We start from the raw sequence: 25834 nt of genomic DNA on the forward strand, positions 1-25834 counted from the left end.
GTTTCTGGCAGAACTACATTCACTGTTACATAAGGAATCACAGGTGCTTGCTGATCAAAGCATACCTCAGGTATACTTGGTGATATTGGGACCAACAGATTAAGTCTCACAACTACCAGAAGTACTAACAACTCAAGGAAGTATGAACACAATTTAGTTCTGCAACAGAACTTGCTCCCTCATATGGGAACGTATGAAGATCTCTTGCATTCTTCAAAGCTTTCAACAGAGCTCTCATGTAGTGAGCCAAAATTTGTGACTTCACAGCTTTTTTTTTGAATATCCGTATCTTCCTCTGGGGAACACTTCAGCAATGAGTAATCAAATTGCAAGCAGGATTTCTGCCAGGCTGTGTGAGCTCGTCATTTCTGCAGCAGTGTTAGCAGCAACAATGACAGACAAGCTGTGATCACAGAGATTGGGGCATTAGCAGCTTTGAAACTAATCTCCTCCCCTCTAAATCCTGAGCTCAACCTAGCACAGAAAATTCACAGCAGAAAGAGGAAAAGCAAAAGATCTAACAAGCATGATGGTATGACAGGGAATCCAGCAGAAGCGCCCTCTCTATCATAGAGTTCGAAATAGAAGGACACATTAAAATGAAGGACAACTTTGTTTTTACAGATAAACAGGCATTAATATATACAGTAGTCAAAGTAAGTCAGAAGCACAGTCTAAGCATCTCTCAGGAAAGCTGAAATGCTCTCCTCTTGTTTACCTGCTGTGATGACAGGTCTATCAATACCTTCCTCTCCGAGTTCGACTGCTCTATCATAAATGCACAAACACTGAGTGCATCTACTTGCACCCAGTGACTCTAATTTGACTAATTGCCACCCAGTACTATCCACTAGTTACAGTCATTCCCCAGGGCCTGGACCAGACATTATCATATTTCTGTTGCCAGAAACCAATTGCTCCAGGCAAACATCTGCAAGCAGCCATCCTGGCAGGTGGCACAGCCCTTTCAATAGCTGAGAGGATGCCAAGAAAACTGGTGGTCTACAAGCAAGGTCTTAGGATTCCCACTGAATTCCTAGTACGGCCATAACACGCCAAAAAATACATCCAAAATGAAAGCCCCACAATGCAGTACGGCATAAGCTCTGAAGAAGAGGACAAACTCCATTCTCCTCTGAAAGGACACATGGTCATGTGCTCTCATTGCTTGTTGCTGAACAGGTAGCCAAAGTGCTAGCGTAGGTCAGCAAAATAAATTCTTCCAAGAGCATTTCATTATCCTAACGGTAAAAAAGTTACACTATTAAGATTCAGAGGAAAACCAGGAATTCAGAATTCTCCACCCAGCTTTGTCATAGCTTCACATAGGACTGTGGGAAATAACTTCATCCCGAACAGCAGGCTATACTTTGCTTTAAAACTATTTTTGTTCTACTGAAAGCACTTTGATTTGCTGAAGTCTACTGCATTTACTTATGAAGGCAGCATTGCACTGTTTTCTGTGTTTTGAATTGCTACATCTCACAGACTAGGGCTTTTCCATTTAATAACCTCCATTTCTTCCAGAGGATAGATGTGGGAGCAAGGCCGAGCCGATTTTAGTAGCAGATGCGCAGCCTCCACATCACAACGGACGGCGTCTGCATCCGGCTGAAGGGGACACAACATACTTGCAGCTTAGAGAAGTGTGATTTTTCTAAGCAGAAGGCTGGTGTGGCATGAAATCGGATGAACTGAAGTTCTATCACGTTACATTTTGTTTCTGTGGAGTTATAATGTCAGCTGAGCACCATTAACTGCAGAAAGCAATCACTGTGTTTTCAAACCGTTAGCAGAGTCTTGGCTCACAGATCTGGATGCGCTGGCAGCTCTATGTTGAATTAGTTTGATACAAAAAGAGCTATTAGGACTCATGTTTCACATTTCTCAAAATATAACTTATAGCTGCCTGCACTTTTTCTTACTTGAACATATGCTCCTTTACCAGCAGCATGCTCCTTTCTTTTCTGCTCCAGAGTAGGAATTATTTTGGGATTTTCTATTTAAACCGTGCAGACAAAGATAAGAAGATTGCTTGTTACCATCCCTCACACACACACCACTGTCCCTTTCTAACAAGAGGAGAGTTACTTCCCTCCCATTCTGCATGAAACTCTCCAATATCCAGAGTTTCCAAAGCAGAATTGCCAGTGGGTCCTGGGATGTCTCAGCCTGTTCCTGTTCAAGCTCCTCCCTGCCACATCCTGATGAGCAGCCTCAGGAACCTGAAGCAACCTGGTGTAACACGGGGGAGAACTTCTGAGGGGACTGGTTATCTGAACAAAGAGAATTTAAATAACAGGTTCTACCTCTAGGCACTTCCCCCTATTTTTAGTGTGTTTCCACACAGAATGAGAGCTTTCTGTGGGCCATTTTAGAAGTGTAAGTGGAGCTTTTGCTTCCACTATGAGGTTTGGGGCTCATAGCTTAAGATCTGCTTGCTGCATACATCTATTTACCTCACATCTGAGACCAGTCTTCCTGGATGGTAACACACAGTGGAAAATGCAGAAACATAAGTACACATTTGATACAGCATGTTCTTATTTACAGAAGAAAAGGAAAAAATGGAGAAATAAGAGCGAAGTGAAAAAAACCACATTTATTCAATTCTATTGACTCTGTGTCTTACCTTCCTATGGGTCCCAGATCCCCTGAGTCCTGGCTGCCTGCGTCACTGGGTGTGCTCACTGATTTCGAAGAGGGAGACATAGGGGTTGGGACTAAATAATGAAAATAACAGGTATCCCATGTTAACACATGCAGCGACTGCACTGATGAAGAGCAGTGTCAGACAAATCAAAACCAATGGACCAAAATGATAGTGGATGAAGGAGTAGGAGAGTTTGAAATGGTGAAAGCAAATAAGGAAGGAAAGAAAAAGAAAAGGAAGAGAGTCAAGTGAATTTTAAGTCTCCTGGAAGTGTTAAAACTGACATGTATTTAGACAGGACTGAAGGCCCAATGGAAATCTACAGCTAATCAATGGAGAAGATTTCTGTGGAAATAAAACACCACTTGTTTTCTTGGGTCTGGTTTGAAGCTGACTTGCAAAAGATTTTAAAGGTATGAAGAAATATCAGGGGCTTGTCTTGTCAAAAAACTAAGTGAACTCTTCTGGTAAAGTCAAGTAGGTAACAGAACAAGCATACGTTTCAAATTCTGAATTTAAATAAAAAGCCAGTGATCACTACATATGCTCTAAGGCTGCAGTGTGGAAATGACATAAAAAATAAAAGCTAAATAAGGAAATCCAGCTAAGTTAAAATCATTTCCCAAAGACGTGAGAATACATATTAGTTTGCTTAGTGATTGTGTTAGGTAAGGTAGGTCATATAAAATTTCCATTTTGGGTGGGACATGATTTCAACACTCAAGGAAAAGTTTCCCTTGGTTTAGACACTATTTGTCCAAGCTCTTGAAATGATTCTCTCTTTGGCTTGCCAGGGCTTTTGAAGCATATTTCATGCAAAGGCAGTTTTGTTTCCTGAAACAGGAAAGGAAGTTCATAGCTAAGGTCAGCCCAAGTTAAAGCTCTTCAGCAAGGAAATAATAAATAAAAGAGTAAAAATATCCTGATTTCTTTTAAAATGGTTTCTCAAAAATATTAAAAATGCAGAGATGGCTTCGGTCAACACTTAGTGCAAGTATTCCTCAAAGCAGCCACAATGAATAAACACAAAAAGGGGTTTTAATGCAAAAACAAAGTTTCCCATTTGGTTTAAATCATGTGCATTTCCTTTTATAGATTTAATGGAGCAAAGCTTTAAACTACTTTGTTATGCTTTATAACGTATAATGACAGACCTGTCAAGAGATTTGGATTTTCCATGTGGTCAAACATTTAATGTAGATTCTCACTAGAGACTGTCATAGGAACGACTGCAGCATGAAAAGGGAATTCATCTTCATTACAGCCCTTTGGCAGGTCACAGGTATGCCTGGTTGTTTACATATTCCATATTCGCAGTGACACCTGGTATCATATGTGAAGGCAGAAGTAAAGCCTCCTTTGTATATTAATTGTGAGTGCATATACAGGGAATGAAAGAGAACAAAATACTATTTTTAACTAAAAGGAATGTGAATTCTCATGTTCTGTTGTCAGTATTAAACACAAAATAATTAACTAAGATAAGAATTGATAATTTGCAACATCAATATATATGTTTAGTTCATAAAATAATAAGGACATATATACTCATTCTTAGATAAAAATGAGTATTTTAAACACTAGACATTAAAAATGCATCTGATTTTATAATATTACGACATAATTCAAGAAAACATATTTTATTATACATAAAATTACCCTAACCATTACTTGATACTAAATGTATTTTTAAATTGAGGACTTTGGGTTCTAGAATTAAACATCAAAACCAAAAAAGAACTTGAGCACATGAAACCAGAGCTAAAAACTACAATAGTGTTTTGCTGATAAGCATTTTGCTATTTGTGGGGGGGGTTTTATTTCCCTTCTCCACTTTTGCTTGATTTTAAAAGAAAATCAGTGAAACTCCAATATGACTATGCTCCTCCTTCCTTATAAATGATTAACCTGAATTTTTGAAACAAAACTTGGGACTAATGAAGTACAGTATTTATCATAAAATTTTTGGGTCATCAGATAGATGTGAGAGAAGATAAAACAATCCATCAGAAAAGAAATCACTGCTGGTATGCAAAACCAACCTGCATTATGTTCACAAAAATTTCTTTAAGAAATGAAACAGATGTTTTAGGCAATGACAAGTACTCATAATGCCATGAGCTTGTATATGTAGATGGTATGGCAGGCATTCAAACAGAAGAGTTCACTTCACTAATACAGCCAAAAATCAAAAAAGCCAAGCATGCTTTAGGAGAAAGAATGCATTCATTGTGGCAAAGCTGAATGCTTTACAGTGTTCTTCTCTTAAATACCTAGGGGTGGTTCTGGAGATATACCAATGCTCTGTAACAAAGCTTCTGTCTCTCTTCTTTTACGGTCTAGGTCAGAATCTTCCTGAGCTGGCTCCTTCTTTTGCTGTAGATCAGCCTGAATTAAAACAGAAGAAAACAGAAAAGTTCATTTCACATATAATCAGCTCTAGCAATTATATGAGCAGAAAATATTCAACATCTAACAGGAGTAAAGGAAAGAACTAACGTCTCTAAACTAGGACTTTGGCAGCCTTTGGCACCAACAGCCAAAACTAAAGGGCCACAAGAGCCCTCCCTCTCTGCTTAGATATCTATACCTCCTTGGATCTTCTGCACATTAGCCTTCTCCCTCTCTGGCATCTAAAACCAGGAGGAGCATCTGTATTAGCCAGAACTGCACAAAAAGATTTCCCTTTCTGCTGCTACCAGAGTGTGGGGCAAAGGGGACTTGCCTAGTGCCTCACACTGGTGCTGATGTCAGTGCAAGCACAACAAAAAACCTTGAAGTTCAAAAGAATCCCATGTTCTCCCGTTTGGACATGGTCAGAAAGAACACGGCTTTTACAAAGTTCAGGCAAATTCCCGTGCTCAGCTCTTCACATGAACTGTCTCATAGAATGCAAGGCTGTAGGCAACTCTCCTGCACCAGTGTGCATGGCTAAGCACCTCAGTGAGTGTCAGCCATCACTCCTGGATGCCATCTGGCATCACAGTGCAGCCCATTTACAGCTCCACAATTACACACTGCAGCATTAGCTGTAGAGCTGGGTGTCCTGAGACAAGCTAGATCTGGCTATCGGGGACAATGGAAAGTTCCAACTGCCACAGGATCTCCACGAGGCATAAAATCAGAGTCAGGGGACAAAGGAAAGGACTTAATAGCTCCCTTGAGCCATTACCTTGGCTTCCTTCCCTCTAATTCTTTAGTAATGAACACTGAAAACGCTACCATTTAAAGTTCTGCTTATCAACAACTCCCCCAGTGACTCCAGGAGCCTCACTGGGGCGTGTGCTGGTAACTGCACAAATGTGGCTCATATGAAAAAAGATTAAAAAGACAGCCAAAACTGGAACTCTGATTTCTTGGATCACATCACATTTCCACGATAATTCCATGAAATTCATGTACAATATTAAAGTGTCAGTTTAAAAGGAAACCAGTTATTAGTAAAGGATAACAGGTGCTTTAAACTATAGTAAGTGTTGACATTTGAAGGAAAGGAAGCATAATCACTTAATGCTTCTCTGACTTTGCATGAAAATTAATATCCACTCCCTGTCAATTCTCACCTCTATTCCACTAAGTGACTGAACAAAAAGAAGTACAAATCCCTTAATGAAAAACCTAATGCATATTGTCAAGGACAAATAAACTAATATGCCAATCAAACTTCAACAGAACTGAAAGATGCAACCATGCCAGAAGACGAAAATGCAATTGCAATTATGTTTTACTTTACTGGAGAATAATAATTGTAAATCTGTTACCTTAGCTAGTAATCAAACTAGTCTTCAGAGTACAAAAATACATATTTAGATTGTAATGGCCTGAAAAAATGTGAGGCCTCTTTCTGTCTTTCCCCACTCTCCACTCCCTTTCCATTGAAGGAGAGCCCAGGAAAAAGCATTGTGGCAAATCAATTTTTCTTTCTACACACACATACACATCATGTTGTCTAAACTGTTGTCATCTGACAGTGCCATGGTTTTAAAAGCAATTCCCTTTCCCCAACATTCTTGACTAAAAATAAGCATTTTGATTTTAAGGCTGGTCTGATGTGGGTTTAAGGATCTCATTCCACATGACAGATACCTTGGGCTATGCAATACTTAGATGTCAAAACCCCAACAAGCCCCTTCTTTAAGCATGAGCTATCTAAAGGTGTTTTTGCAAATTTACCTCTTTCTTCTTCCGTTCTTCCTCCTTCCGTTTTTTTTCTTCTCTTATCTGAGCCAAACGTTGCTTTTTGCGCTCAAGTTCTGCTTTTAAATCACTTTTGTCTGACATTTTGACTCTGCTGGAAACAAAAGTTTGGAAATCAAGGTGAAAACAGAATTAAACAGTTTCCCTACTTACTGGGGAAAAAAAGATAATTATATTAAAAATAGCGCTTCTAAAATTGCTACAAATATAATTCTATATAAATTCTGATGCTTGGACTATACTGACATTGTAGAAAGTGGAATATTTTCTTCACAATTTTTATTTCAAGAAATTAGACCAGAATATCACCAAATGTGGAATATATTTTCAAATTACCTTTATTAGAAAACTACCTCTGTGAAACAAATCCACTGCTGTTCAAAATAAGGTTTTAATGCTTCCGTACACTGAAGCTAAAGTCTTTTGATTTTCATCATCTTCAGAAGCTCTGCCAGACTGTAGAACTCAGATCCACAAATAGATTTCAGTTTTAAGTATGAGAACAAGATCTGCCCCAAACAGCCCTGTACATCTTAGGTAAGCAATAATTTTACTTGAAAAAAGTAGAAATGTGATAGCTTTTGCTTCTGCAGGTGCCTTGCATGGCTGCCATGCAGGATTCCCCGTTCCACCAGTACAGTTCCAGACAGACCATTAGCTCAGTTGCAGTATCTTCACACATTCACCTCCCCAACGAACACTCTCCCCAAGCTATGGCCTATCCTGCATAGGAATTTCCTCTGCCCTGTCCAGGGAAAGCTGCGCCACTCCCCCAAGAACCTGCAGACAAGGCACAAAACCAGGCAACTCAGCAGACCCAAGTGTCTCATTGTTCTGCCAACAGTATGATGTTCATCTTTCCAAGAGGCAGGAGACATGCCTAATACTCCTGATTTGACTGCAACCACACGAACTTGGCAAAAACCTTTCTTCTGAGCTACTGAAAGGCCTCCTCCACCATTTAAAACCATTTCTCTGTAGGATGTTGATGTGAAGCCACACATACTCTGCGTTGTTAGTCTCTGTCAGCCTATGCTGCCGTACGTGAGCCTTGAAAATCAAGGGTAAGGAGATAAAAACTTACATTATGCAGATAAAAAGCCAGATCTTTAAAGAAGATATACCAATCTTTTTCCAAAGTTTTAAAACCCCACCAGTGTTGCGCAAATCCATAACTTAAGTCACAGATAACGTTCTCATTTTCTAACATCATAATCACTGTGAACTGTAATCTAACTGTATCAATACGGCCTTTCTTATTAGAACTTTATTTCAAAGACAGGTTTGGCTAATATAGTCTTTCATGAAAAGAGTTAACTGCGCCTTTCCTGTTCACACATCACTGACCACATCCACCACTGCAACTCAAAATCAATCAGATCAATGGCACTGCCATGTATACGCAATGGAAGTCTATTGTTCACTTGATCCATGGGAAATTTAAAAGGCAACTCTCTGTTAATACAATGAGAACTCCACCCACATATGCCTGGGTGGGTGGATGACCAGAGAGTAAAACTGTATGCTAAAAATTTCATGATGCTTTCACCCATAATGATTTCTCTGCAGCCATCAGCTTCCTCCTCAAAATGATAGAAGTATAGTTAGTCCATGATATAGAAGATATTGCCAACACAATATCGCCTGTATATTAAGTGCAATTTTGACTCCAAATGTTTTCTTGTCTTTGTGAGTATTTTCCTTTAACGAAAGAACAGAATAACATTTGGAATCAAACAAGGAAAAAATTCAGTGAAAAGGACAGGCATAAGAGCAGTATGAGTGATACCAGAGGGGTGAGCACAGCTGTATCTGTGTGTGAGCCATTCCATGGATGCTAAAATTTCCCAGTCAAACTCCCACCAACAGGAGTTAAAACCAGTCTAACTCAAACTCCAGCTCACACTGTCACAGATTCTGTACTTCAGCAGAGTTGCCCATGTTGGCAAGGCACCCCGCAGTCCTTTCAAGGCTCAGGGACTCCTGGTTCAATCCACAACAATTGATAGCAAATGGTATAGCTAGGAAAGACATTCAGATGCCAACAAACAGGACCACTGGCTGTACTGGCTGCATGTGGAGGACAATAATTTCTTTATTCCTCCATCACTCTTGTCCTATTCACAATAGTATTGATTTCAAGTTGAGAAAATCAAAACTCTCAGAAAAAAACTGCATTTGATATCAAGAGAATTAAGCAGCAGCACCTTAAGCAACAATAATCTTTGTGATCAGTTGACGTCAGTGAGCTATTTTTTACATGAGAAATGCCTAGAGAAGAAAACAAGCTTTTTAATGGCAATGCAGGTAGCATTTTGCCTACCAATCTGTTCAGGATTTCTGTGTCTCCCTTAGATATGGTTGAAATCCCATTTGAAGTAATTTTCCTAATCTATTGCACACATTTGAATTCTGGTTAAGCTCCTCCTCAGAGCCCTTTGGACTAGATAGAGTTTTTGCATCCTTTTAGTTCTGCAGTTTGGCAACAGAGAGAGAGCTCCTGTTTCTATGCAAAAAATATGCAAATGTGTTTTAAGGCTCCTGACAGAAACCCTGAGGGTTTGGCATCCCTTTCAAGCTGTTTGTCAGATATCAATGAACAGCATTCTAAAAATTCATTCCCCTAATGTCAGGGAAGCTAACTAGCTTTTCCCCTGATTTAAGCATCAATGGTTTAGTGCCTGGCCCTTTCTTTACAATGTTCCAGTCAGGGTGATCAAATCCTATTATACCTTTGCTCTATTTTTAATAAAACAGATCTTGCATACACCGAAGACAATGTATTAAATTTCCTTCAAAGAATGTTGCCAGAGTTGAGTTATATACTTTCATCCTGCATATATTATAGTCATGCCTTAGCCCTCCAGACAGCTTACCAAACTTCAAACTGGCTGTTTACAATTTTAGCACAAACTGAACACCACAAGCATGTAACCATCTTTCTCAGATGCCAGCAATTCAGTAGCAAGCAAAAAGGCAAGCGTACTTGTCACTCTGCTTGGCATTAACCTTGAGTTAACACTGCATTCATTACTGGGAGCAAATTTCTAATAATTGCCATTCTGTGTGCCAAAAGGCACACCACACCAAGAGAGATGAAGTCAAACAGTAAACAAGATTTACTTTTAATGTTCTCTGTGGTGCAGAATGACAGCCCAAGGCTTATGCACGACCTAATCTCCAGCCTGGGAGAGAGAAGGTAACAGTCAGAGAGAAACAGAGAGGAGCACATTTTGTAGTGAAGCAATTAAATCCCCTTTGTGGGAGAAGGAACATATAGGAACAAACAGACTGACCCTTGCATTAAGTGTAGAAGTAATTCTCATAGAAGGGCAACAGAGCTCCCTTCTTCAAGGGAGATGCATAATCTTAGATCAATTTTTATTTGTTTGGCCCAGCTTACTGTCAAGTGATGTGGTCATAAAAGGGGAGAGTCCTCCCACTTCAGAAGAACTTTCCACCATGCTAATATAGGTTCTTGTGATATGACAGGACCTTGCACAGAGAGCACCCACCTGCACTCCTAATACACTGAGAGAATTCTCCTTCCTTTGAGATACTGAGGAAAGGAGCCAGCTCCTCACGGTATGACTTCTATGAAACAGACTGTTCTATTTCAAGATGCCAGTTTTTCCCGTATGCATTAAATATGCCTGAGAATCCCCTCTTGGGCTTGGAGATACAGCCAATTCCACTTACACACTCAACACTTATGCACCAGGTCCACCATGATGGCAGCTACTCAGGAATGTGCAAAAGCACTGCCAGCTTCTGGGGACTGTTTTCTGGGACTTCACCATTTACTGGGCTTAGCTCACAAAATCTAGATGCCCAAACATTCATGCAGAGCTATCACTACCATCAATATAGGTAAAATCAGAAGAGTCTGGGTATCCTAGGATGTGACTCCAATTGTACTAAAGCAGATGTTTAAAAGGAGTTAAGATTAAGCATGCCCCAAAGTCACCAGTTCCTCTCTAATGATGATAAAGGGCCCTGGGAGATCTACATTAAGTTCTAGAAATCTCCACCGTAAATGTCTCAGACTGGGTGAGAAGAATCCTGTCCTTAATATTCTCCCAGCAGTTCCTTTTAGCTTGTCAGTATATGAAACAAGATACTTGAAAGACCATTTACATTAATCTTAAAATAATAATGATGTTTACACAGACTTCTCTGCTGTACAGAACATATGCCAAACTACTCCCTAAGCTTATCACACAGGTAGTAACATCTCATGACCATTTCATTAGTGACAGTAGTAATAATATAAGCATTGACGATGCAAACAGCAGTGTTTTACCCTCAACTACGCTAAAAGCCATGCAAGTACAGGTACAAGCCAATCAAGTTATTACAGTTTTATGATAAACTACAAGGTCTTTATCAATGATCAGTATCACAATATTTGAGAGGATACTTTTTCGAAGCATTTATATGAGCACTTTACAGCAGAAACAGTCACAGGCATTAAGAGGTTTACTAGAATCTCAGCATCAATAAATAGATACTTCCTAGAGTAATAAAACCAGAATTACAGGTACAAAGAGTGGCAAGATATGTGCATAGGTTGGACTAAATACAGGAAAAAATAAGGCCAGAATGCCCAATGTATAATGAATAAAATAAGAAGACAAGAAAATCATGACAGTGCACACTTTTTAAGTAGAAAAAAAAAAAGAACATATAATATCTCCCTCCTCATCAAGCCCATTCTTTATATTTCCTAGAACAGTATCTTGTCTGCATGCTATCACCAAGCTCATCTAAAAAGAAACCTAAGTTTCCAAATCTGGTAGGAGATATAAAAAGCCTACAGATTTTACAGCTTTTTGGTGTTCGGGGGATTTTTACATGCTGTTCATTCAGTAGGCTGCACTAGAGTAGAAGTTTTCACCACTTCATGAGCCTCAAAGTCTCTTCTGTTTTGTGACTTCCTGTGTTGTCCTTTTCGTTATAATCTCCACTGCAAGTACCAAAGGGCTTCATTAAATTCTGTTACATATGGCATTAGTCATCCTATATAACTAATTATAATTGAATCATTAATATACTTCTCTGAAATAAATAGGCAGCATCTAGTATTTGTAGATGTATTATTCATATGCCTTCATAAAGAGCCAGTTACTCTTGAGTCCAAAACTGCAAAATGTCTTTAGTGTGAAATGCAAAGGATGTTGCACAATAAAATACATTACGCAGTGATTTTTGGTTATAAAGAATGGGTTTATAGAGTTGGAGTACTATTACTATTGAAACTACTACATATGGAGTGTTCTACTGGAAAAAACCAATTCATTTCTATAATATACCATATTTATCTCTACTTGGTGCAAATGACCGTCTTCCCTAAAGTTAGGAATATCATACCTTTTTGCAATAGAAAAAAATTCCCATGAGATCTACCCATGACTTTTAGAACTGTAAAGTGTGCATGCAAAGTATGAAATTGTACAAAGCAGACAAACAACTTTGGTCTGCAAGAAACCACAGGGAGTTGCTACCCTAGTATAAATGCATTCTAATCCATCGTATTCATTTGAAAATAATGTTTGAAACACACTTCAAATGGGCAAGAAGAGCCAGAATCATCTTCTCAACATCGATTTTTAAATAAACATGAGTGCCTCTTTTCATTGTGCATCTGAATTTGTATTTGACTTCAGTCGAATAACATAAATAATTTTGCTAAATGGGCATATAAATGTTTACAAGATCACAACAATGGGCAAATATTTGCAGCTGCAAAAACATAGCATTTGCAGCATTTAGAGGAATCTCCTGTGTGATGAGTTCAGGAAAACACTAACTAAAATTGGAGAGACTAAATATTTTTTTCTACATAGCCTTGAGGCAAAACAGTCAAGCTTTTTACACTGCATCTGTGTATTTATCTATAAATAAAAATGGTTGTCAAGTGTTAGATTTCAGGGAATGGACCATTTTTATCCTTCAGCTTCTGAACATTTCTAGCAGATGGGTAAAGGTCTTGTACTCTGTTCTATAAAGGTTTACAAATCACAAGCATTCAGAGATTTGGTTCTGTGCTTCCTCCTGGTTGCTATGCAACAGGTCAGCACATCTCTAGCCTATTTATTTTAATGCTGACAGGGTGTAAGATATGTACCCACAACTGCTCCATTATACATCCCTTACAATTTATTACCATTTAATCTTTTCACTCTTGTTCTTCAATAATGGCCCTACTACAAAATTAATTCAGTTTCAGCAGCATTATAGGGTTCTCACAAAGCAGCATATGAGCAAAGCTCTACTACTGCCCATTCTTCCAGCACCAGGAGTAGTGTCAATAAAGCAACACCTTCTCATCATCCCAGTCTCTCATTAATCTCTTAAATTTACCATGATCTTTTCAATTCCAACAAGCATAGTGCCATGGAAGAGCCATCAAGTTTGAAGTGAACAAGCTGCTGGCAACGACTCACTGGAGATAAGTAAGAAACACACAACATTCCAACTAGGAGTAGAATGAACGTAAGGACTAGACATTAACAGGTTATCCTAGCAAAACTGCTGCACATCTCCCTCCAAACATGCTCCCTTTATAATGTGTTCCATAAAACTGATTGCATGTATCACCTCAAAGAAAACTGGTTAAATAGGTCTTTTCAAGTGTCTTGGATTTTTCCTCCATAAGCATTAATGAGCACAGTTATAACTGCACAGTTATCTCAGATGTGCTGCTGGGATATGATCTTCAATGATGCAGCCAATACTGATCTGTACTTCCTGGGGATCTGACTCAGGAATTGTGCCCATTACAAAGAGTGGATGTTTTTAACAAAACAGCCAATTGCATGCCTGACAACATTTAGATTTTGTAGAATAGAAGACTTCTGAGTATTCTTGGTCCTTTCCCTCTCTATCAGTTTCTGTTTCTGTTCGGCTTATACTGTTCAGCTGCAGTAAGATGCAGGGCTCCACACGTGGCTCTGTATATGGCTGGGACTGGACTTAACAAAATTCCAAATCTTTGTGACTCTACATTCCCCACACATTAACTGGTCTTTCTCACTGTACTATGTTATCTTCTGTGATTTTCCCAGCTTGCTTCAGAGAGGAACTGCAGGATGAATAGATCGAGAGCAGCCCTGCCGAGAAGGACTTGAGGGTGCTGGTGGGTGAGAGGCTGGGCATGACCTGGCAATGTGCACCTGCAGCCCAGAAAGCCAATTATATCCTGGGCTGCATCAAAAGCAGCGTAGCCATCAGACCAAGGGAGGTGATTCTGCCCCTCTGCTCCACTCTGGTGAGACCCCACCTCAAGTACTGCATCCAGCTCTGGGGCCCCCAGCAGAGGGAGGACATGGATGTGTTGGAGCAGATCCAGAGAAGGGCCATCAAATAGATTAGAGAGATCAAGCACCTCTCCTCTCGGGAAAGGTTGAGAGAACTGGGGTTGTTCAGCCTGGAAAAGAAAAAGCTTCAGGGTGATCTAATAGCAGCCTTCCAGTCCCTGAAGGGACCCCACAAGAAAGAGGAAGAGCTTGTAGTCAGGTGGGGATCGGTCTCTTCTCCCAGGCAACCAGCAATAGGACAACAGGACACAGTCTTAAACTGCACCAGGGGAGATTTACGTTGGACATAAGGAAGAAATTCTTCACAGAAAGGGTGATTGGGCATTGGAATGGGCTGCTCAGGGAGATGGTGGATTCACTGTCCCTGGAGGTGTTTAAGAAAAGACTGGACATGGCAGTCAGTGCCATTGTCTAGTTCACAAGGTGGTGTTAGGTCATAGGTTGGACTCAATTATCTCAGAAGTCTTTTCCAACCTAATTGATTCTGTGATTCTGTGACTTTTTACAAGAGCATGTAGTGATAGGAAAAGGGGGAATGGATTCCAGCTGAAAGAGTTTCCTAGATATTAGGAAAAAAATCTTTACTGTGAGCGTAGTGAGGCACTGGAACAGGTTGTGCAGAGAACTTCTGGATGCCCAATCTCTGGAAGTGTTTAAGACCAGGCTGGATGGAGCTCTGAGCTGAAAACTGAAAGTGTGAAAGGTGCCTGTCCATGGCAGGGGGGTTGGAAATATATGATCTCTTAAGGTCCCTTCCAACTCTGGCTATTCTGTGACCTAGCAAGATAGTTTAAAAATGTTTTCTGACATTAAAAGAAAACCAAATTCAAGCTGTAAATTGATAAAACTTTACAAATGGATAATGTGAGAGACATGACAATCTAATTCTCAAGCTGCAGGTCACTTATCTAGAAAAAAAAAAAGCCTTTTTTTCCCATTTTTTATTTCAATCTCTTTTGTATCTACTTCCTATATAATGCTCAGATTTTAGTGTTATCTTCTGCTATCATGGATATGACCACTTTTTCAAAACCTATGTAAAATATCTGGTTCATCCTAACAGTACCAAAGTCCCTCCCAAGAGTATATTTAATGATTTACTAAAATCTAACATAGAATTTTGCTTCAAGATGCCTGCTAGTCTCTCCTGAAGTGGAACAAAGACTCCTTTTCTCCATCCTGCAAACATTTGAGACATTAAAACATGTACTTCCACTCCTTATGGAGGGGTAAAACTGACCCCTCTGACTTTTCCACCCTCCCCCTGAGATAACCCTAGTGGTACATGGCTACCAAACCGATACTTAAAGCCATTTACCCAAACATGAAAAATGCATTCTCTAGTGTCTGTTTCTTAACCCAGTTATGACAACTGCTAGAGAGACATCAAAGAACAAGCTATGCTGCCAACACACAGGTTTTGCTGGAAGACTTACACAGATATCGTTTCTTTCTTATAACAAAATATGCTTTGCTTTGCCGCTGATGTTTGTAAGGATGTAACTAGGTTAAAAATCTTACAAATTTATTTCATCTCTGAAGTCGACACACCTAAAGATTTAGAAAGCAGCAAAGAGCTCTGGATGCAAGAAATATGCAGAGTTCTCAAAAAGTAGAATAAACAACACTATCATTCCTTTTGTACTTCCCAGGGCTTATGTGGCTGTACTAACAAAGCAAGATGAATGCTCAGAGCCTGCCTTAGCCAATCATTCCTGTTGATCCACAGAAGAGAAAAAAGAGATTTCCAGATGAAAAAGCAAGATGATAAATGTAGATGTATAACAGCATAATTTAAAGGACTTCTGCAAAGAATTTGAATACGAAAAAGAACTGAGAACCAAGTAGCCTATGTCTTCCATTTATCTTTTTTGTGGTTAAAGTATTCCACACAAAAAGAAGAAGCATGTTTTGGGGGGGTCTTTTTTTGTTTGTAGGTTTTTTGGGGGGGTTTTGGGGCGGTTGGAGGTTTTTTGTCTTGAGAAGACTAAACCCCACATCCCTAGGGTGACTGTTGGCCAATGGGTGAGAAAGACTGGAGGAATGGAGATTGCATTCTTAACAATTGAAGCTATTTTCTATTAATTTCTTTTCTGCAAAGATTCATTGGACCAGAAGAAGCAGATGCAAGAGAGCAAACATTAGTCCCTAGCAGAGGCCCCTGGGTTCTAGCCTTTGTTTCAGGGTTAGTTTATATTATACACAGTGACTGTTTAGCTTACAATACAATTCTGTATTTCATATCTGGAGTCGAAGACTCTTTTCTTTCTGAGTGTTCGAAGCAAGGTGCTGAAGAGTCCTTTCTCTTTCTTCCACACGCTCTTTCACACCCAAAGAAACTATAATACTTTGGTCTTATGTGGAGTTGCTTCAGTGGGAAAGACTGGGAAGGTGCCTACTGTAGAGGACACATAGCTTGCTGGTTAGAGCATAGATGAAGGCAAATATCTCTTTAAGCAAAGGCAAAAATGATCTGAGACTCCTTTACCTTAGGTGGGTCCCATTAAAACCAGGGTACAGTAAAAGCAGAAGCAGATGTTGTCAGATGCAGCTCATCATGGAGCACACAGTCTGACAGATGGGCTCAAGGAATGCAAACTAGATGGAGCAGCCTAGGAGAGACAGACAACAGACATCCAGGCTGTTGAGTCTGGGGATTCAAGAGTAAGAACACATCAGAAGCAGAACTCTAAGGTGAAAAAGGGAGTTTTTAGACAGTGCCTGTACTTCAAGAGCTAGGTGACAGCCAAGCTGATTTTTGGGGAATGCAAACTGGGTTTCTATTTCTATACCATTTTGTCAGTTTAGATGTAGCTGAGCTTCCCAGGCAACATAAGAACTTCCAGCCTGGAGAATTCAGGTATGTGTCCCAGGCACACTCTGCACCTTAAGCACAGGCTCCTACCAAGGCAAGGCTGGCTGCACGTGAGCTCTTCTCTCCAACACAACCACATAACTCTCAAGTACCCTGGCTTCCACTGAAAAGAAACTTGACAAATGGGCTGACTGAGAGCAGAAGCAAACAAGTGCCCAGCCTAAATGATGGGGCAATCACATCTCTGGAGCACATTGCAGGACTCCTCCAGAAGTAACCCTCAGTGCATGACTCACTATGTCAGGACCTTGGTTCCAGAATTTGAGACCAGGACACTAGTTAGAGGCCACCAGCTCTCTTCAAATGAGGAACATTTATTTTTTTATAATAAATCAATTGTTACTAGTGGCTCTCTAATATTGGACCACTGAAGGTCCACAAGGCAATCAGAAGTCGTCCATGTCTGGTTTCCAGCCATATCAAACTGTAAAATGTATGGGCTTACTGGTTCCAACCAATAAGTTGGAACTTAGTCTTGAGGACTAAGAGCAGAACATAGTTTAAAAAAGTCTACAAATCATTGTAATATCACAAGAGAGAAATGGGGAGAACACAGGTACATGATAGTTGGCTCTTTAGCAAAATCAGACCTTATGTGATATGAGAAAGCACAGCAGTCTTATTGCTTTATATATATATATATATATATACACAATACCTTCAGATAAATAACACAAAAAATGGGAGGCCACTGACTTTAATTATGCTTACCACTAATTAATCACTTAGTTTAGTGAGATCAGAAACTTTTTTAGGAAAAACTTAATCGAACTTTACTGAATCAATGTTGAGGAGGCATGATCTTCATTTAAAGACTTAAAAATCAATACTAGTATTGACTAACATTAATATTGCATTCTATTATAATTTTGTTTGAAAAGACTCATATGTTTGTTTGCCAGTGTGGTAGTCCAGAGTTTTTTACTTCCCTCTCCCAAGTCACTGATAAGTAAACAATAAAACCTGATAAGTGTTATGCACATAAAGGAAGGGCTGATGTAAAAGGTGGGGAGAACATCAGTAGTAAGGCTGCAATATGGATTTTTTTCCATTTTAGCCCATTCCAGAGAATATAATTTACTGACGTTTTTACATTTCTATGCTTTAAACATACGGGGGAAAATTCTAAAGCTCTTTAATTTATAATTATCAGATAAAATAGTACTGAATTTTCACAGAGTGTTTTAATGTATTTGCAGAGGTCCTTAAAGGCTGAGAAACTGGACTTTCTTGCATTTTCTTGCTATTCAACTTGCTGTGAAAAAGAAAATATTGTGGGAAATAATGGGACAGTTTTCCCACGGGCTCTTTCAGCACAAAGAGAGAATGGCATCACTGTTTTTTTTTTTATTTTGTCTCCAGTACAATACCCTCCTATTCCATCAGCACAATTTTTGTTGTATTATTATTACTACTATGGAGATAGTGAAAGGCAAGAATACAACATTCACAGGCTTTGCCAAGTGCAGCAGATTACGTACATGAATAGCTAAGTGCACACTAGGGGGTATGATTTAGGTCAGATTTCTTGTTTCATTCCAAAAGGTTATAGATTTTTAAGCCATTCATTGTTTAATGCACCACACAGTTTACAGTCATAGGTAGATATAATCTGAACTATCTTTTCTCGGCTTTTGCAGGAGTAATTTGTGTTCCTAGGCAATGAAGACCGGCAGAAGTTGATAGTCTGTAACAAAGTGCTATGAGTGTGTAACAAAGCTCTATGAGCAGTTAGAGCGAAAAAGGACAAAGAAAATAAGAATTCATTTAGAGGCAAACAGATCTGAAATACTGCAGGACTATGATACAAACAACCTTCTGGTTCAGCAATTGCTCAAAATGTAACTCAAAACAAAATGATGAAAAAAAACCAATGTCATACGACTTTGAATAGTGTGATTAATGAAAACTGTGAATCTTTTATATTATTTAAAGAGAAGATAAACATGTATTATGAAACAAGTCACATGAGTTTAGATAGTCCCACAACTTTGTGCTGTGAGAATCTGAGAAGAAATTCTTTTAAATGCTGAGTGTCGGTGGAACAGTCCTTAAACTAGGACAGACAGGTTCAAATATAAGGAACTATATTAGATGCAGTCTGGGTTTGGTTGGTTTTTTACATGTGACCCTGTTTTGTTAAATATTTTAATTTCTGAAAATATACAATAGCAATCATTTGAAATGTCTTTGCCCCAATTACCAAGTGACCTGGTAACCACTCTGATCCTAACAGTGGTGGCCTAATGTGCAAAACACGAAACAAGGGCATGCCTTGAATAGCAGGGATTTAATACCGCTGTCTATGCCCTTTAAAAGCTAAGATCTGTGTTAATGGATATAGAACAGAAGGAGTGAACAGTTTAAAGCAAGAGAAATCCATATTTTCTCTGCATGTGGTCTAAGACCTACAGTGATTAACTTTCAACACTAACATAGCATAGTTTCAATACTAACATAGCACAGATTTTTCTGTCAAATTCAACCTGAAAATATTATAATCAAGCGAGGCTTGGATATAGTGATATAAACAGATAAAAAATACAGCCTCCACTAAACTTATTCATATTTAATCATACTAGGCAGTTTTGTGTCTTCGCCATACTATAACTCCCCATTGTTTGAACACAAAACACACTGCATCTTTCTGCTGGGCTGAAGTGAAAGATTAGTAACTGAGGAGCAGGATTTAGAATTATTTGTACCACACCACAGATGGAGGGAGAAAAGAGCAAGGAAATAAAATCAGTTCTATGCCAGGGAGAGAAGACAAAGGGAAAGGGAATACCAGCAAGGAGGGAATGTGTTGGTAAGACAAGTATTGAGGAAAAGAGAAAAGGAACAACAGCAAGAGGAAAAAAATATGTGAAGAAAAGATATCACTGAAAAGAAAAAGTTATGTCCTTAAAAGATTCCCTCTGTAATTGTTTTCTGCTGAGTGGCAGTACATGAGCCTTCTCCCTCTGTTGAATTACTCATTAATTATTCTAGGGCCAAGCAGGGACAGTCAGCCAGCACCTGAGAAACACACAAGGTAGAACTGCACTGCTTCGGAAGGGCTCCTGGGAGGTTTGCTCCTCAGGTTGATGTAACCTGTCTCTCTGGATCAGGCAAGCTGATCTAAATGCATGGGAGCAGTGCTAAATGTAAAATAGGATAATGTACTTTTACTGTAAGATTAACAGCCAAGAATCACAAGAGTCATCTAAGCAGTGATTATTCATCAGGTAACACAGATATCTGCACACAGGTCAACGCAGAAGTTGTACAGGACCTCAACCAAAGTCTTTTAAATCAATGCACAGGCTCTCATTGCCTTCAATAGAGTTTGGAGATGCATTGTAGCTCTCAATGTACCTAGCTGACTTCTGCCATCACTCTAGAGGCTACAGTCACCACCAGAGAAGTCACAGAAAAACTCCTATTACTGTCAGCAGTGGCAGGATGAGCCCTCTGCCCCTAAAACTTCATCATGGAGTTATGGTGTGCTGCCCACAAAAAGCTTCAAGAACTGTCATTCCTGCTCCATGCCTTCTCCATGCAGCACTGAACTCCCAGAATGCTTTTGCCTCAAAAAGGGAAGACAAAAAGTGCTGATGAAGCGCAGTAAAAAAGAAAGAGGGGCCTTTATTTTAAGCTCAGGAGGAGTTGGTACATCACCTGCCACAGATGATCAGAGGTGTCTTGTATCTATAAGATCTGCTGGCTCACACATCAGTCTGCTTCACAGCTTCCTGCAGCTCCTGCCATCTGCCTGGAAGTAGCCATTTCCCCAAAAATTGGCAAGATAATGCCACATAAAATGAACAGTACTGGTGGAGCAAGCTCATGTATACTGCCTTATTTTGAAAGCTTGCAGATGGCCAAGTGAACAACAGCTTCCAATGTCATCTCTAACTAAAAAGGGCTAGCACTGTTTTAGATAGATAATTACCAAGTAGCTAAAGGGACATATTGCATCTATCTGAGATTTAGACTGAGACAGGGTCTCAGGCTGCCACTGCAGCTTTTCAGACACTTCTTTTCACATTTTTTCAGATTTTCTGTTTGTTAAGCAATACCATTCCTGCATTTTCATTTCTGCCTGCTTACATATGCCAGCTGAGGGGAAGACCATTCAATCCCTAATCTGGAAAGCAAGGCCCCTCATGGACACATAAATGTGTGCTCACCTGTATGATTTGTGTTGCTCAGATGATGAAAATAAGCTGCACTGGCAAAAGCACAGTTTTACTAACACAAGTTACATCTGTACTAAGGGCACTTTGCCAGGATACTCCATTGGTATTTCATCCAGAAAATGTCCCTTTAACATGCAGATTACATCTACAGACACTATTTCATTTAAAGCTTTTAAAGTCTGAAAGTATCAGATGGGTATTGCACTGAGAGATCAGGATGTCTGGTTGTGGCTGCAGGAAGCCCGAGACCATATCTCTGCAGATATGAATTTCCACATGCACCTCAGAGAGGGTTTCAGTGTTACCTCCTACCAACTTCCATGAAAATAAAATCTCATGGGTAGGACAGGGAGGATCATTCTGTTAACATTCCACCACCACCTCCAAGTAGCAACTCATTTTGGCACTAGGCATCAGTGACTCTGAAAGATTACTAATTACTACTTCTGTTGTTGGTCAAACCAAGCCTAAGGAGCTCAACAAGGTACTCAAGGCATAGCTCTGGTTAACAAGCCTGAGTAGTCTTAGAGAGGAATCATGAGCATATTTTAAACCTCTATGAGCAGAAGTAAAGTTTGAGGAGCTGAAAGATACCACATGATTATCTGAATCATTAGCAGGAGTTGGTGAAGCTTTGGAAAACAACAATGCCTTATGTTTTTCTATTTTGATCCCCCATGCTTTTCCCTTCCAGCCCATTTCACACCATTGTCCAGTATCCTGCAATGGTGGGACCTCTAATGCAACCCACTCCATCCAGCTCTACCTAGTATTCCCTCTCTGTCTTCTTGCAATTGGAAAACAGATGGCAGCAAGGAATGACTCTTGAAACCTGTCTTACAAAAGAAAAGAAGACCAAGAGACTTGATCTGTTAATTTATTTGAAAATAAAGCAGGTAAGTTCTTGCTGCATCATTTAGAGTACCTACACTGAAGACAGCTGCTAAAGCAAGGCTTTTATCTATGAGAGGCATAACAGGAACCAGAAACCTGAAGCTGGAAAAATATAATGGAAAACAAATGCATTTCAATAATGAAAAAAATAGCAACTGAAAGACATCACAAAGGAGGGCAGCTCACTCCCCTTCCTCCTATAGAAAGAGCTGGAAGGTCAGTTTCTTAATTTAAGATCTTCAGGGTACCAAAGAATATTTCCCTGAGTATTTTTTGAGTAGCCAGATTTCCAAACTCCCAGTAACCACTGCATGTGTATGTAGGGTGTGGTTTATTGCTGCTCCTCTAAAGATTCCTGTCTTAAAGGAATAAGATAAGGCGGCACTGCGGTTAGTGCATTTTTTGGGTAGACTAATTTGAAGCAGAAATGCTTAGAGCTAGGAGAAATCTAGCTAATACAACTCTAAACAGCCTCTTGGATCTCCACATACCTGGCCCTCGGAAGTCTTACACATTCAAAGGAAGACTATGTCAAGTCCCAGTCCTCAAAACACTCTGTTCACAAAGAAGGTAGAGAAGGGCCAACACATTTTTTATTTTTGTGGTCTATAAACAGATGATTTTGGGAAAAGAAAATAAAGCAGAGGATGGTTACCAGAGTGAGCACTCCCATGGGGAGAACATCTGGATGCAGCTGCAAGGTTTGAGTTGAAGAAACCCACTCTTGGAAAGAAATGCTACAGAGAAATTACAGAAGGAATTTTATCTGCCTTTCTTAAGTGTGGAGAATGTTCCTAGAGATGTCCTCTCATATGGAAAGAAAGTATATTAAAAAAAGCTTTAAAGCATCAGGATAGAAAACATGTAACTTTTGCCTATTAACTTAGCAAGAAGAAATGAGGCACTTCAACAAAGTACATTGATAGTGACAGAAATTAAATTCCTCAATGGCTCTGATAACACCACCTATCAGGAGATAGATGGTCCTGGGATTTGGATTTCCATTCTGAAACAGGTTTTGCAGTCCTGTGCTTCATGATATTTAGAATCATTTCAGATGCAACTTAACATCTTCATGTAGAATCGAAGCACTGACAAAACCCTGTGTGTCAGGATAAATTACCAGGTGCCAAAGTAACATGCCAGCTTCCTATCAGGTCTTTCCATCTCATCACCCCTTTACCAGCAAGTTAGATTGCTTTATCTGCTGAGAGTCCCTATTTTATATGCATTTAGAGTTGAAATTTGTACTTTCAATGGCAAGAGAGACAGAAAAACAAATTTTGTTCCAGTATGTAATTCAAGGGCTTTGTCTAGGAAATATCTGGGGTCTTATGCTCTCTGCTGACCCTGAGGGATTCCCGGCATGATGTAACTGTAATAATATCCTTTTGAAAATCTATTTCAATGGACTACTGGTGAAAAAAGGCCTCTGACTGACTCCCTCCTTCTCTCACCCTTTTAGGAAATTACCTTAGGAAGGAAAAAAGATCTATTTACTGTCCGCTGTCGTCGTGGACTTGAATAAACCCGGTACTGCTTATGCTGTGCAAAAAAATTATAGATGGAAAACTTTTACCACCCCCTTTTGCTTTAAGCTGTTCAGCGCTGAGCCACCAGCCGGGAACCTGCGGCGGCCACTCGCAGCCGGGGCCGGGAGGCGCCCCAGGGACCGGAGCAGGTGCCGCCGAGGCCGGCGGGGCTCGCTCCCCGCAGCCCTCCCCGCCGAGGAGCCGCCGGGGTGGCAGAGCCAGAGCCCACCCGTGGCGAGGACCGGCCGGTCCCTCTGTGCAGCCGGGGATGCCGCTCGCCCCGCCGGGCCGCCCGCCGGGCTCTGCGGCCGCGGCGCATCCCGAGGAGCGACCCCTGCCCGGCTCCTCCGCGGCCACCGCCGGGCCCCAAAGGCAGCCCCTGCTCGTTCCTCCGCCGCGTCCCGGCCCCGCCGCCCCCGCGGGTGCCTCACCTCCGCCGGCGCCCGGGAGATGTGGAAGGGCTCCCGGCGCTGCGCAGCCCTCACTGAGCCCTCGCCGCCGGGAGAGAGGAGGGATGCTTCGCTGACTGAATGGCCGAGACCGGCAGCTGCGCCGTGCTGAGCCGAGCCGTGCTAAGCAGAGCCGTGCTAAGCCGAGCCGTGCCGTGCCGTGCCGCCCGCCGCTGCGGCAGGACCGCCGCCGCCGGCTGAATGTGCTGTCTCACGCTGGACAGGCTCCTCCCGAGAGCTGCTGCTGCCGCCTTCCTCCTCCCGCCTCCTCCTCCTCCTCCACCCGCGCGCCCCCGGCAGCGACACCCCCGCCGCCTCCGGCGGGACCGGGGCGGGGCTGCGGGGGGCCCGGGGCAGGTGGCGGCGGAGGGGCCTCGGGGAGGAGGTCCCCGCGCCCGCCCCCAGCAGCTCCGGCCTGAGGTGGGCTCACTCGGCTCGGTCCCCTCGCTGTCACCCTCACAGTGGCGCAGGCTTTCCCTCTGTAGCCCCCGAGCAGGCAGCTGCACGGCAGCCCGCCTGTCAGTCCAACACCGGCTTCACCGTCAGCCCCACGACAGCCAAGGCAGCATCCACCGCTACCTCCACAGCATCTCTGCCGTCATTCTCATGGCAGCAGCAGCAGCTGACAGTCCCGCAACGGCTTAGCCATCACCCCCAAAGCTGCCTAGGATATCCCTCCTCAATGCCACTCACCATCACCTCCACAGCAGCTTCATCATCACCCTCACTGTAGCCTCACTCACCATCACCCCCATGGCAGTCTGGCCATCAGTTCTATCATGATGGCCTGGCCAGCAGCCCTGTAGCAGCCTGATCAGCTGTCATGAGGGCAGCAGGCTCCTGCTTAGTCCTGTCCCTTTGTGGAAGAACAGGCAGATGTCCAGAACAATGGAACAAGACCCAGCTTTCATGATTAAATGAGGGCAAGGCTGCCCAAAGGCAGAGATTTTGGTTTTGTCCCTGTTTTCTCACTCCTATGAGGACAGGCACCAGACAGGAGGGTCAGATACCTGCTTCTCTCCCCACACTGACATATCCATCTCCTGGGTGAGAGGTGCCAGCAAGGCTGTTGGAGATTGTCCATGCTCCTACAAATAACATCCACCTCTGGTGTAGATGACCCAGCTTCCCTCTCCCTCTCACTGAACACAGATATGTTGCCCCACAGAGGAAGAAAACATGTGCCCTTTGGTACCATGGTTTATCCTTTAAAAATGTGATGTCCTGGACATATGACTCACTGTTCTCCGTCACTCTGGTCCAAGAGAGCAGGAAAGGTATCCTGGAACATGTTCCTAGAGTCCAACCCCTTGGTTTGCTTTGTTGGGAAGCACTAATTCCAGGCACTATCATTCCAGGTCCAGCGCCTGTTCTGGGAAGCATGAGGTATATCCAGCCCACTGAAAAGCCATCAAGAATTCACGTCACCTCCAGTACGTGCCAGACCCAACTGGACCACACCTGGCCAGGAGACAAAGAACTCTGAAGAGGAACAAAAGCATTCATTGCTGTGACGACACAGTAATGAAATAACAGTTTCTCAATTTCACTGGAGTTGAAGCAGGAAAGATTCACATCTTGGTCTCCTGTGAAAGTCCTTAGAGAGCAACATCTGCTTCTGCAGGCTGGAGCATGTGTAAAACAGCCCATGAATTTAAATGTATGATTTGCAATGTTTTGAGTTTGGGGCACTTGGTTTGCAACTCTTTATTAAAATAAGGCCCTTTCAAAATC

The 25834-nt window shown here is 41.3% G+C and overlaps 1 protein-coding gene across 8 annotated transcripts in view; it reads right to left on the bottom strand.

Annotated features, from left to right (window-relative positions):
- Window positions 1-24495, bottom strand: part of DYNC1I1 (dynein cytoplasmic 1 intermediate chain 1) — a 188105-nt gene extending 163610 nt beyond the window's left edge. For 2 of the 8 annotated variants that reach the window (XM_064677057.1, XM_064677025.1), the window contains exons 1-4: window positions 24083-24329; window positions 6827-6944; window positions 4927-5041; window positions 2633-2723 (exon numbers count right to left, since the gene is read on the bottom strand). In XM_064677057.1, coding sequence (XP_064533127.1) covers window positions 2633-2723; window positions 4927-5041; window positions 6827-6934 — 314 coding nt within the window. In that variant the 5' untranslated portion in view covers window positions 6935-6944; window positions 24083-24329. Of the gene's footprint in view, window positions 1-2632; window positions 2775-4926; window positions 5042-6826; window positions 6945-24082 lie in introns of all 8 variants that reach the window. The other 6 variants (XM_064677031.1, XM_064677047.1, XM_064677039.1 and 3 more) reach the window with 6 other exon arrangements.
- Window positions 24496-25834: the final 1339 nt, after the last annotated feature.

The sequence above is a fragment of the Pseudopipra pipra genome, chromosome 1 (genome assembly GCF_036250125.1).
Source record: "Pseudopipra pipra isolate bDixPip1 chromosome 1, bDixPip1.hap1, whole genome shotgun sequence".
Classification (NCBI taxonomy): Eukaryota; Metazoa; Chordata; class Aves; order Passeriformes; family Pipridae; genus Pseudopipra; species Pseudopipra pipra.